We start from the raw sequence: 12,493 nt of genomic DNA on the forward strand, positions 1-12,493 counted from the left end.
CTTTGTCCTTACCTGCCGTGCCCCATCTTATAAGTACAGCTGTAAAACTAGAGTGTAGTCTGCTGCTGTACGCTGTGTACATGACTGGTCTCTGGTCAGTTTCTGTTCACAGTGCCACTGCTAGCTGGGTACCGTTTGGGTCATATGTTTATCATATTTTTATGTGTGTACCTTTGTTATTAACCTTTGAAGTTTGTATGTTCCAAACCAGTTTCTGTTAAAAATTGTACATCCTACCACAACAATGTTTTGCCAACATCCAGAAAACTGAACTATTACGGTATGTTAATTTATGTCTCTGTGGCCTGTTTGTCATCTAGCAGGAAAGTACCTTATCCAAGGCTCCAGTAATCCATCTCCTCATTATGCAACATCCCTTTCTAGCTCTGTTGTTTTGTTGCACAGCACCAAGTTTCAATCACATGGTTCTATTTACTTGTTCAGTTCTTCTACATCCCTGGAAAGAAGCTTTCCAATTACAATGTAGGAAACCCACTTATGGCCTTGGCCTCTCACGACACACATCCCGACAGGATGACCAGCCAGGGCAGCACGTGCTACGTGCTGAGGAAGGAAGAGGAATCCCGCAAACAATTTTTGGTTACACACTACTAGCTCCACATGTCCCCTTCCATAGTCATCACTCTCATTCTTTCTGCATTCGTCAGCCATTCGTCAGCTCTTGTCATTCCTCTTAAGATCTATTCACCAAGTTGCTCAGTTCCTCAGAGCACAAGAGACAACCCCCCCCCCCCCCACCCCCACCCCCCCCCCCCCAGAATCCTCCAGAAACCTTTTGATGTTGAACAAACTGGAGGCCAAGTCATGGTGTAAATAGAAATTTGGACTGGAAGAGAGAGAAGGCTCTGGTTAAAGCCCTGCAAAGCTGCTACTGGGAACGAGGGTTTAATGGAACTACCTTGTGTGGTTCAGGTTCTAGGCAAGTGCTCTTGTAACAGTATGATGAGTGTTGTGATCCACACACAAATATGGTAAACATACTCTATATACATATGTGTTGTGTTCTGTGCCATGCTACAAAAATATTTCAATTCATCTTCATGTATCTACTGAAGACTAGCTAGATTGTAACACACATAACACACAACAATCATGTTATTAGGTACCCATTCTCTGAAACGATCAATTCCATTGGTCAGGCCATCAGACTTCAAAGTTAGTGTAACATATGTGGCAATATATTTATTGTAGCTATAGGTGTACATAATAAAGTAATGATTTCTTGTACAAAATTAATTCACACATTATTAAGAATTTCTTATGTGGACACTGGCACATGAGTGGTCTTTGTATTTGTCAAGTGCTAATGTTGAAATTTTCATTTACTTTTGTTTCAACTTTCCCAAGCAAGCCTGATTTTCTGTGGCTATTTACCAGTTCATTTATATATTGGGTTTGGCCATCCCATCCAATTATTCAGACACATTGTTGGGCCTGCTGTCAGAATACAGGACATATTTCTTCAGTCACACAGTTAATGAATCATAACCCTGTTTCTAACCACTGTGACTTACATGGAGAGCTGCAGCATGAGAGTGAATTGGCCATTTAAGGAAGGGTTGGAGTGAAGACAACTTTCCCTCCAGACCAAATATCCTTTAGGATCAACTCTCAATTTATTATGGTCTCTGGCTTGTCTGGTTTTGGCTGTACTTTTGGTCTCTTCTTTGCTAGAGTTTTGTAACTCAGCAGGGATTTAACTGGCACTGATGACATAGTTAAGGGTATAGAGGACCTCTCTCTCAGTAGCTGTTCGGAGATGCATGCCGTAGCCTTGGAGACAAGTAAAATATGGGATCTCTTTTGGAATAGGCCTGTCATGATGATTTAATCAGTGTCAATGGCTGCAATAATCCAGGCATAATATACTGTATTCATGCATAATGCAATCCTGTACTTTACAAAGTAATAGTCATTTCTTTGTTTTGGAAAATTCTCAAATATTTTAGAGGTGAAAATTGAACATCAGCTATGTTTTATAAGTGAAATGTTCATGTAATCGATGCAGACACAAAAATTCAAATGAGGTGTAACTGAAGTTTAATAGATTACAATTACTTGTATTGTAGATACTATCCATTTTAAAATGAAGTATAAACACTACTACTGTATTGCTACAGCATTATCCCTGAATACACAATATACCAACATACAGTTTACTCTTAGTACTCCAAAGAAGTTAAACAGATTGCACTCTATCTCATGCTTGGATAGAAAGCACTAGAAAGGCAAGACCGTGTTTACAAAGGATGGCAGTAGGCCCACAATGTGCTAATCCTAATGCCAATACAATGAAGAGGACGTTGAGGAAGTCATCATTCGTGTGACTTGTATTACTGAGGTTAAGAATTGTCCTGCATTTTTTCAGATCAGTTTTTGGTGACCTTGCTAAATTACTGTACCAGACTTCAGAATTCATGTTCTTATTTTAAAGTGGATGTTATGTTATGCTTCTGTCCTTCTTGAATCATTCTTGAATACATCTTTCATCAAATTCTACAAATTCATCGAGAATACTGTGAGACAAACTCCTTTTTATAAACTGTTGACCAACTTCCCCACCCCAAAAAAGTACTTCATACAGTCCAAAAAACATTGAACATGACTAAAGCTCTCACTACGGAAAGGTTCAATTATTAAAAAAGGTCACAATTATTTATTTTGTTATTATATAATTTCTCTGGCTTTAGACAGCTGACCAGTTTTACTTACAAAACTATTGCACAATAATAATAAAAAACAAACTTGCGATAGCCTTGCTACTTTGCCTTATATTTAATTTCACACCCATTCCTGAGAAGAATGACACATGACACATCATAGAATTACCTAATAACTTCACCTACTAATGTAAACATTATGCAATTGTACATTTTTACAGAATAAGTGCTATGAAGACCAGTTTGATACAGAAAGATGTACAAGAATGTCTTCAAGTCCCATTCAATTTGTTTATACTACTTAAAATGCACTGAAGTGTTTTTGTGACACCAATGTGGTCTTGTTTAGATTCAATGTGGAATCTAAAGTTTAGATTCTGTACTGACTGATCACAATCTTTGTATCTCCTACTTGTCTATAGAGGATCATCAGAGGCCATTGGAATCTTTGTGGAGGCACCACACCAGAGTCTGACCAATACCTGACATGGTCACAACCCTGTAGCCGAGCTTCTCCAGTTTGTCCAAGACCAATCGAGGAGGTTCATCTACGTAGTATTCTGAACTGCAAGAGACACAGAGATGTCACACATAAGAGAGGCTTACTGAAGTGGGCACAACATTTACAAGTCTTCTATAATCACCCTGTCCCTGTAAATCATCTTTTAAATTTTTTAAGAATACAACTTTTGCTTTACCACATACATTGTCACTGACTGATATTTTGGACAAAAAAAGATTTAATATTATGTGTTTGGTTTGTGTGTCATTCACAGAAATCTAAATCTTTAGGGGAAAATGAATGTTTGCGCTAATCTTATAACAACAGCCTTCATTCACTAATATGGAGAATGGCCTGTTTGGCATTGTTTTGTGAGGTGAAAACCAACACATCTTGGCTCAGCCTGAGGCAATAAGCTTCTTTTGTTAAGCAGAAACACGACAGGAATACAAGGTAGTATGGATAGGCCTAACAACAGTATTGCATTAGCAGTAGTTTTCTGCAGCAGTTATTCTCTGCAGCAGTTATGTTACTTAGATACAAACAGTACATGAATACAAGTCTAAGAACTGTATGTTCTGTGACTGGTTGGGAGCTTGCAATGGCATGCACTTTATATATACACACAAGATGCACCATCTAATTTTTTTCCTGGTAACAGGAAGACAGGGGACACTGTTTAAAGAAGAACCCGTTTTCCAGGTACTTCCTCCGTTTAGCATCATGTGGAGCTCAAACTCAACTGCATTCACAAATACTTTTTACCATTTAGTTTTTCAACAGTAAGACTTAGGCTAACTACACTAAACATGTGGTCGAAACAATTTGACAGCAACGCAAAGCAACAGACACGTGTGAACTGTGCATCTTTCGGAATACGCACAAGTTATTGCCCAGCATGGTGGTCTTCCTGGCTCCCAAAACGTTCATGAGGGCAGGATCAGAATGCTCGTCTCCCACCATGGTGGGGCCGGTCTCCTGGAAACAAACACGGGGCGTCCACTCTCACTGTGCTCACTCTTACAGTTCACGTTGACATATGACACATATACACCAGTGAGATCTGGGCTGGGGTCAGTGTCAACGGTAGTTCCTCTGTTGGGACAGTGACTGAATTTTATCAAGGGTAAAAAAAAAAAGGTAAAAAAAATATAAACCTCAGCATGATTGTGCACCCATGTACATACTAGTCCTTTCATACATTTTGTTTGCTTCTAGTGAACATAATACTGTCAGCATGTGGTTGGACTGTGTTTAGCTAATAATGCTCACAGTATCCACAGTGTACATATAACTAATGTGTTTAGCTGTTACTGTGCACAATACCCACAATCACAGTGTCAAGTCAAACTTGCAGTTACAAGTTTAAAGGCTCATCACATGGTGCTCTTATGCTGAAATGCATTAAAATATCTTTAAATATCACAAAAATTCACAAAAGCCATGAACGTGTTATAAACACTGTTGACAGACTCACTATTAAGGACATTTACCTTCTGTTATAGCCTAGACAACACAAGCCTAATTACTCATAATTTATTATTGCACAAGACTCCTTTAATTAGTTGATTTGGTGTGATAATTTTAACTACCATCAATAGGTCTCTCTCTCTTTCTCTCTCTCTCTCTCTCAAACTCTGTCACACACACCGCCAAGGCGAATAAGTACAAATAGAAAAAAAGCAATTTCTTTCTGCCAGATAATCACACAATTACATAATATGTCAAATGATTAAAACATTATGTATTAGTATTTTGGATACTTATCTGAGAATGTTTAATTTGCTGACATTCTCTTGTAACATTACTAAATACGAATGACCACACACAAGCAAACACAGCTTGCATGCTGCAGGTCAATGATCTTTATGGCGCTGTTCTTCCCCCAAAACAGTATGAATATATGAACTCTGGCTCGCATGCTTAACAGTCCCAGTTCAGTTCATTTGTTAACAAGAGGTCTACATAATTTTGGCGGTGTATGATCACATCATCACTTTCCAAGATAAAATGTCAATAGGCTAAAGACAATTAAAGTGCAGTAACAAATACAACGATCAACATGTGGTCTCACTTATCTCAGTACAATCTTAACGCTAAGCTATTTGCACGTACAACTATTGCAGTAAATGATTTACATCGAAACACCCATGTAGTTCTAGTGACAGTAATGCTTTAATACATCCTAATGCTGTAACCTATAAGCTCCTAAACTACCCTTTGCAATTGGCACAACTGTCAGGCATGTTACACGCCTCATTCGAAGACTACAGTTTTCCAGATATAATAAAAATACACACCAATCGAATCTGTGTGCTGATGAGAATGTAGGGCATCCCGGGACACGATGAGCTGCAGGATGACAGTTCTCCAGATTGCAGTTACTGTTGTGCCTAAGACGCGACGACCCAGCTCACGCTCTCGCGCACGGCTCACAAGTGGAACGCGGAAACAACGTTCAACGAGTCGGACCAATCAGAGTCCTGGGAGCACCACCGCATTAAAGCGCGCGCACCCCACTCTAGAGAACGCTGTGCATGCAGCAGGTCACCATACACGTAGGCTAAGACTCACTAATATATACCTAAATCACTCTTTGAACACGAAAAAACAAACAAACCGTAAACTCAGGTTGAAGTTGCATTTCATAGTGAGTTGGTGGCATTAATCAGCACAAAAGATCTATTGGTTCTGAATTGTAAGCCATATAGCTAATTTTACAGATACAATATTCCACATCGCCAATAGCAGCACGTTTTAATCTACATGAGATGTCACAATGTGATTTAATCTGCTTCAAATGGCCAGGTAGTAGTGCTGTCTTTCCAGTAGGACTATAGGCCTATGTTTGTGATTATGAAACTGAACATTTCAGCTGCCCACGATTACCACTAAATTATACATTTGAGTGATACTGTCTTCTGATTTCTGAATGAACAAATGGAGTGATGCATAAACAAGCATTTATTGATATGGTGCGTCTTTTAGTGTAAAATGTTCAGAGACACTGAACATTTTTACAAGTTAATTTCACAGAACTTATTGAACACCTCATTTGTTGAACAGCGTAGCCAGAACCCTCACTGAACTTAAGAGGATGAAAATGATTCTACATTAGGCCCACCAGTAATAATTCTGCGCATTTCAAAGGTTTGATGTTATATTAAAGAACATCCTAACAGTAATTATGACAATTTAGCTATTGGTGTGAATAGTCATATTGCATCCAAAGCTGATGTATACAGGCCACAAGTTTGTGTCTATTGTAATGAAAGTTTTACATGGTATATAAGTATAAGAGAACACTAATTTACAACTGTGATAACAAACCAATTTGTGTTTTGGTGCGAAAAACCAGAGAGGGCATTTTGTGTATGATTTTTTCAGGACCCAATCTGTCCCCAGAGAGGGAATTTTATGTATGATTTATTAAGGACCCAGTCTGCCCCCTTGTTGTCTGGGATTTAATTTCCTTTTGAGAAAACTGTTAATTTCCTTCTCAAAGCAGTTTAATCAATCTAACCTGTGCTTGAGACTGCTGGGTAAATCCAAAGCACCACATCTGAACAATATGTGCAGACTTGATAAAATCAGCAATATGGCTGTGGTATCCACAGGAGACAGAATAAATAATTTAATTGTTGATTGAATCCCACCTCCCACCCCCTCACTCAGGTTTGAATTTTAAATAAATCGATGACATAGTTTTTAGACTAAACCAACTAGCTTGTGCAGACTTTTGTATGTTAATAACATTTAAGATGCTTTTCCGCCAACTAATATGACACCTGCTGGCCTATCCAAGATCACATCTACAGCAATGAGTAGACTCTTGGTTTGAACCACAGGTAATGTGTGTATGCTAAGTGAGAGGATGGGGTGGAGCCACAGGGGTTGGAAACACCACACCGGTGTGGTGTACTGCAGAGTCGGATTGACCAAGCCGCGGTAAACGTGGTACTTGCATCATCAATAAGCAGCTGGTTGTAGTTGATGCTGTGTGTCAACAGTGCTTTAGTAATACACCAGTCGCCTGTTTCTTCCACCGCGATCTGTTTCATCGCAGCTTTCCCTTCCTTTAACGCGTCATTTGACCGCCACATCAGCAGATACATATTTACATGTTTGCAGCCTGGAAAGAGTCTCGTTCCGCGTCATGTCCTGATCAGATGGTGCGGGGTTGCGGAGAGGCTGTAGAGAAGATGAAAGTCTTGGGCAGATCTGACCTCAAAGCGTGAACACACTGTCAGGCGGTTGTTTAGAAGATGGGCGGGAGGAGGGGTCAGGAAAAGAAACAGATGCTATGGGCGCACTGCCATCCCGCCGCAGCTCTGGACCCAGAACTACCGAGCGCCTTGGAGGGCTGTTGGGGGAGCCGTTCGTTTTGGCTCAGCTTTGGAGCCTGAACAGAGATCCAGTTCTATCAGGAAACAGGACCTCGGATCATCCCAGACAGAGTCAGAGCTGAGGACTATGAACTCTGGTCATGTAATACCACAACCAACTGTGCCATGTGAAAACAGATAATGTCTTTTCTTTTGCATTGACGAGGAAGAGTGATATGACACAGGTAGGATACTCTAGGCGTCACTTTCAAAACATCTAGGTCATTATTTATTCAGGTGGTACTGGGATAAATATTCTTTATGTTTTTTTTTTGTGATTTTAGAAGATTGTCGTTATCATGTCATCTCTTTTTCTTTAACCCAGATCGCAAATGAACGTTGATTCAACGTGTGTTACGTCTGTTTGTTTATTTTCTAGTTAATCACACTAGTGTGTGCTTCAGGAACCTCACGGACAACACACCGTTGCTAACGCAACGGACTATTTTACTTCAGGAGGCCTGCCTCAGATTTCCGCTCCTGCCGGACCCAGCTGCACGCTGCCCGCCCGGCTTGGATGAGGGGAACAGAGGGAGTGCGGAGGGCTGAGTCTGTATTCACTTTGATTAATTATCAACAGTCTGCTGTCTGCAGGCTCTTCTGGTGGCTTGCAAGACCAGAACATGCCAGCTCATATCCTGCGCCTGAGAGGTTTCTCCCCGTACTTCTCGTCCCTGGCTGCTGCCGCGGCGCCTTCGTCCCGCCTTTACGTTCCTCTCGAGAGAACCGCCTCGCGAATGGCGAATATCATGTAAAAAATTACCTATCGTTAAACAAACCAGACGTTCACGAACATGTCTAAGCAAAATAGTTCATTATTGTAAAGTAACTAATTCATTTCTGCTTGTGGAGTGAATCTCTGGTAAAATTAATTTGGGAGCTTAAAGCCTGGTTTATACTTTCGCGAGTGACTGTAGCGCGCGGCTCCGCCCACCTCGCGCGACCCTGCGCGAGCGGTGTAGGCGTTTATACTTTCGCGAACGTCGCGAGCGTCGCTGCAGTGTTCTCCGAAACGATAGGTGGCAGTGGAGAATAAAAAACCCCTGCAAAACCGGTGAAAGAACATTTTACCTGACCAGAGACCGTATATATACACCAGGCATCAAACATAAATATGACTTTGAAATGTTGTCCGAAACTATATGTGGTAGTATAAAGAAACACCCCTCAAAAAAAAGGGAATGAACATTTACCTGACGCATTTTAATGTTGCTTTGTGTTTCAGGTTTGAAAAGTGCTGGAATTTAGGCTAAAGTACATTAAAATGTTGAAATTACGTTAACAAATACGAGCCTCTTGTAATTCCAGGACGAAACATGAGAGAACGTGAAGACGTTAAAGCCTGGTTTATACTTTCGCGAGTGACTGTAGCGCGCGGCTCCGCCCACCTCGCGCGACCCTGCGCGAGCGGTGTAGGCGTTTATACTTTCGCGAACGTCGCGAGCGTCGCTGCAGTGTTCTCCGAAACGATAGGTGGCGATAGGTGGCAGTGGAGAATAAAAAACCTCTGCAAAACCGGGGAAAGAACATTTTTACCTGACCAGAGACCGTATATATACACATCAGGCATCAAACGTAAATATGACTTTGCAATGTTGTCCGAAACTATATGTGGTAGTATAAAGAAACACCCCTCAAAAAAAAGGGAATGAACATTTACCTGACGCATTTTGATGTTGCTTTGTGTTTCAGGTTTGAAAAGTGCTGGAATTTAGGCTAAAGTACATTAAAATGTTGAAATTACGTTAACAAATACGAGCCTCTTGTAATTCCAGGACGAAACATGAGAGAACGTGAAGACGTTAAGATTGGGCGTTTTGAAAATAAACAACCATTAAATAATGTGATAAAAAAGCGAATTATTTCGAGTATATATATTAATATTTAACTTAATTATGTTTATCGTTCTGGAAAATATTTAAATGGGCCTTGAAAGTGCCGTACAAGTGCTTTAATTCCACCTTGTATAGGTGTATGAACTCTGCAAACATGACTTTGTTGATCGCGCTGAAGCGCGGCGCGCGCGCGAAGTTACAAAATTCGGGAGGTGCACGACCTCGCGCCGCGACAGCGCGCGATGCCCTCGCGCACGGGCGGAGCCTCCGCGATTACGTCATTTTCGCCGCGCGGACCCTCGCGCCGCTCGCGGCGCGTCGAGTATAAACCAGGCTTTAGGCTATCATTGATTAAATAGCTTAGCTCCTCTTTGCACTTCTATTTCCTCAAAAAAGAAGGTCTCGATGTCTTAACTTGAAAATGCATATTAGTAATAGTCAAATAAATGTAAAGGTTTATTGAATATACCTGTGGCGTAAGGGAGGTGACTTTTTTCTACTGGGACATAGACCTTGTAATGTGCTGAACATCAATTGAGTCAGCTCTTAAACTAGCTGAACTGAGACTTGGTTTAAAAACGAGAAGTGTTGCTGTCCAAAACAGAAGCAGAGTTATCATGTTTCATTAAAGATCACTACCAATGATTTATTAAGATGCCAGAGTACAGGGTCACATCTTCACATCTGAATCACATCTTCTCATTTGAATCACAACTTTTCATCTGAAGGAGAATACCCCCCCCCCCCCCCCCAGAAAAAATGAGTGCCTCTGTGACACTGAAGTCACAGAATCTCAGAACCGTCTTGTACCATGTTGCTCTGGTATTCTTAAACATGTAGTCAGCCTTATATTAGCTTCATTTATTATTACCACCGATCCATTTGGTTTTGGTAGGATCCCTGCAATTACCCAGGAGTGCACCACGCATTGTGAAGGAAGACAGTCCCCCACATCCACACACAGAGAATTCTGCACATACTGCATTTGTTAACCTGTACCACACAATACACACACAGCAACACAGCTGTCCAAACATACAGAAAGGGAAGCAGTTGGAATGCATCACATTTGACGATGGGTCCAGCAGTTGATGCTCCTCTGGTCCTTTGTCATCCTTAAGAGAGCAGCTGGGACAACTCTGCCTGCCTACAGCAGAGTACTAGGAAAAAGTGTTTCAAGGCACCCGAGTCTAACCGGTGTTTGTCTATGAGAATGCACTGTCATTTCACATGAGCCAGTAAAGAGCCAGGACATCATGACTTCTGTGAGCACCCAGCCTCACACTGAAAGACTGGTCTGGCTGTTACACCAGTGGATGCAAACCGAAGACAGCCCTTTGAGGGAAAAGCTGACACCGTGCTTGGCTAAGTCGAAAGGTTTTGTGAAACAGATGCTCTTCAAAAGCTGGGTTGCTGCCCACTTCAAGAAACACAGGGAAACACTTTTGTTGTTTAAACCTCAATTCCTGATACGTGACCTACTAAATCCACAAACAGGAAGACTCCTGTTTGGAACTGTGAGAGAAAATACTAGGACGAGTTACCTCAGTTTTAACTAGCTTGTGTGATACAGAGAAACATGAAGTGGAGCGGGTAGACAAGATGAAGTCAATTAAGTGTCAATGATGTAACTGGACTACTAACTTTGATTAGAACCATATGTCTTGGATCTCAGTGTCTCTCTCCCTCATTATCACTCACTCACTCACTCACTCTCTCTCTCTCTCTCTCTCTCTCTCTCTCTCTCTCTCTCTCTCTCTCCTGAATGAGAACCCGATTAAAGCTATGCACAATGTGGCCACAGAGATACGCTAATGACATCATGGCCTCCCTTGGCTCCTAGTCTGATGTGTATTAACAAAGTACTTGTGCTTGTGGGAGGTCACATTTTACAGTGGATCAGATGATGATGTGTTAGGAAACAGATTTTACTTTTTCAATTTAGATAGAAAGTCATATTTAAATGGCTTTGTGTAATAATAACCCTAACCCTAATGTGCATGCTAGGGGATTTCATACTTGGTTTGTTGTTTGTATAATATTATTAACTGTCAGTAGTGAGTAATATTTCTGGTCATTCATGGAGCTAAGTTGCAGCATGATCCCAATTCAGGCAAAATGTTGAGTCCATTTGGTTGCATTTATGTTGATCTTGTATGCCCACAATTTTCACTTATTGTTTTAGAGCCCTGTTTGAATACCTTAAAACAAAGTTATCTGCTAATATGTGATTTAGCAGATGTACAACAGATTTGCCAGATGTACATCAGAATCACAGCTAGTCAAGATGTTTAAGTGAATCGTGAAAGGATGTCTGTTATAGTCCATGTTTTTACTGGAACGTGTGCGGAATCACTAAGTTCCATGTCCTCACGTCCCCTGATGGCTAGTATTAGACCACACACACACCCACCACACACTGCTCAGGACCATGCTAGTTTGCTGCCTGTGTTTCCTGTCACCCTGGAGCTGCGTGCACGAGGTGAGCTCACAAGAGGAGTGCGTGTGACAGTATCTCATACCATCTGTCTCTGCTGATGACTTTGTGTTTTTTTTTTTTTTTTTTACTTTTTCCGAGTATGCAGTACATGCGTACAGGAGTACTTGTGTATTCCTGGTCTCCAAACAAATACCTAGTAAACATGAAACTTTTTACATGGCAGTAAAGTGCAGCAGGGAGTTTTTCTGGCTGAACATTGCTTGTGTTGCATAGTGTTACTTAATCTGCTGGTACTAACCACCTTCTCAACAGGCGGTTGTCCTGCTGTCCTGCTGCACAAATGTGTGTCACACTCATGACAAATATTTTACTTTTGTAATAAACAAGAAATCATTCCACATGATTTGGAGGCCACAATTATACTTTATTTGGGATTTACTATACAGGATTCTCTTCAAAATAATCACAATGTTTTCAATGTGCAAAGATAGCAAAGCATTTTACTTTCAAGAAAGCGAGTCTCAGCAGTGTTCCTACTCCAACCTCTTCTGTTCAGAGCATCACATTCCAAAGACTGTGGTTCACTGTGGTTCAGTGTTTTGATTGGACACATGACAGGGTTCCTATTTCTTATCCAGTCACAAACGCAG

General features: G+C 41.0%; 2 protein-coding genes across 3 annotated transcripts in view; one reads left to right on the top strand and one right to left on the bottom strand.

Moving 5' to 3' along the window:
- dnajc17 (DnaJ (Hsp40) homolog, subfamily C, member 17) overlaps positions 1–3,240 on the top strand; it is a 36,229-nt gene extending 32,989 nt beyond the window's left edge. The window contains exon 12 of the mRNA XM_076979237.1: positions 3,104–3,240. The gene's annotated coding sequence lies outside the window, so the exon portion shown is untranslated. The remainder of the gene's footprint in view (positions 1–3,103) is intronic.
- gchfr (GTP cyclohydrolase I feedback regulator) lies at positions 2,045–5,639 on the bottom strand. 2 transcript variants are annotated; one of them, XM_076979240.1, is made up of 3 exons: positions 5,484–5,639; positions 4,067–4,161; positions 2,045–3,246 (listed from the first exon to the last, which is right to left on the bottom strand). In XM_076979240.1, the coding sequence occupies exons 1-3, from the start codon at positions 5,517–5,519 to the stop codon at positions 3,111–3,113; spliced, it is 267 nt and encodes an 88-aa protein (XP_076835355.1). In that variant the 5' UTR covers positions 5,520–5,639; the 3' UTR covers positions 2,045–3,110. The 2 variants fall into 2 exon arrangements, with proteins under 2 accessions (XP_076835355.1, XP_076835356.1); XM_076979241.1 differs by having other exon boundaries at positions 4,067–4,158; positions 5,484–5,632.
- Between the last annotated feature and the right edge of the window lie 6,854 nt (positions 5,640–12,493).

Source organism: Brachyhypopomus gauderio, chromosome 17 (assembly GCF_052324685.1).
Source record: "Brachyhypopomus gauderio isolate BG-103 chromosome 17, BGAUD_0.2, whole genome shotgun sequence".
In the NCBI taxonomy this organism is placed as follows: domain Eukaryota; kingdom Metazoa; phylum Chordata; class Actinopteri; order Gymnotiformes; family Hypopomidae; genus Brachyhypopomus; species Brachyhypopomus gauderio.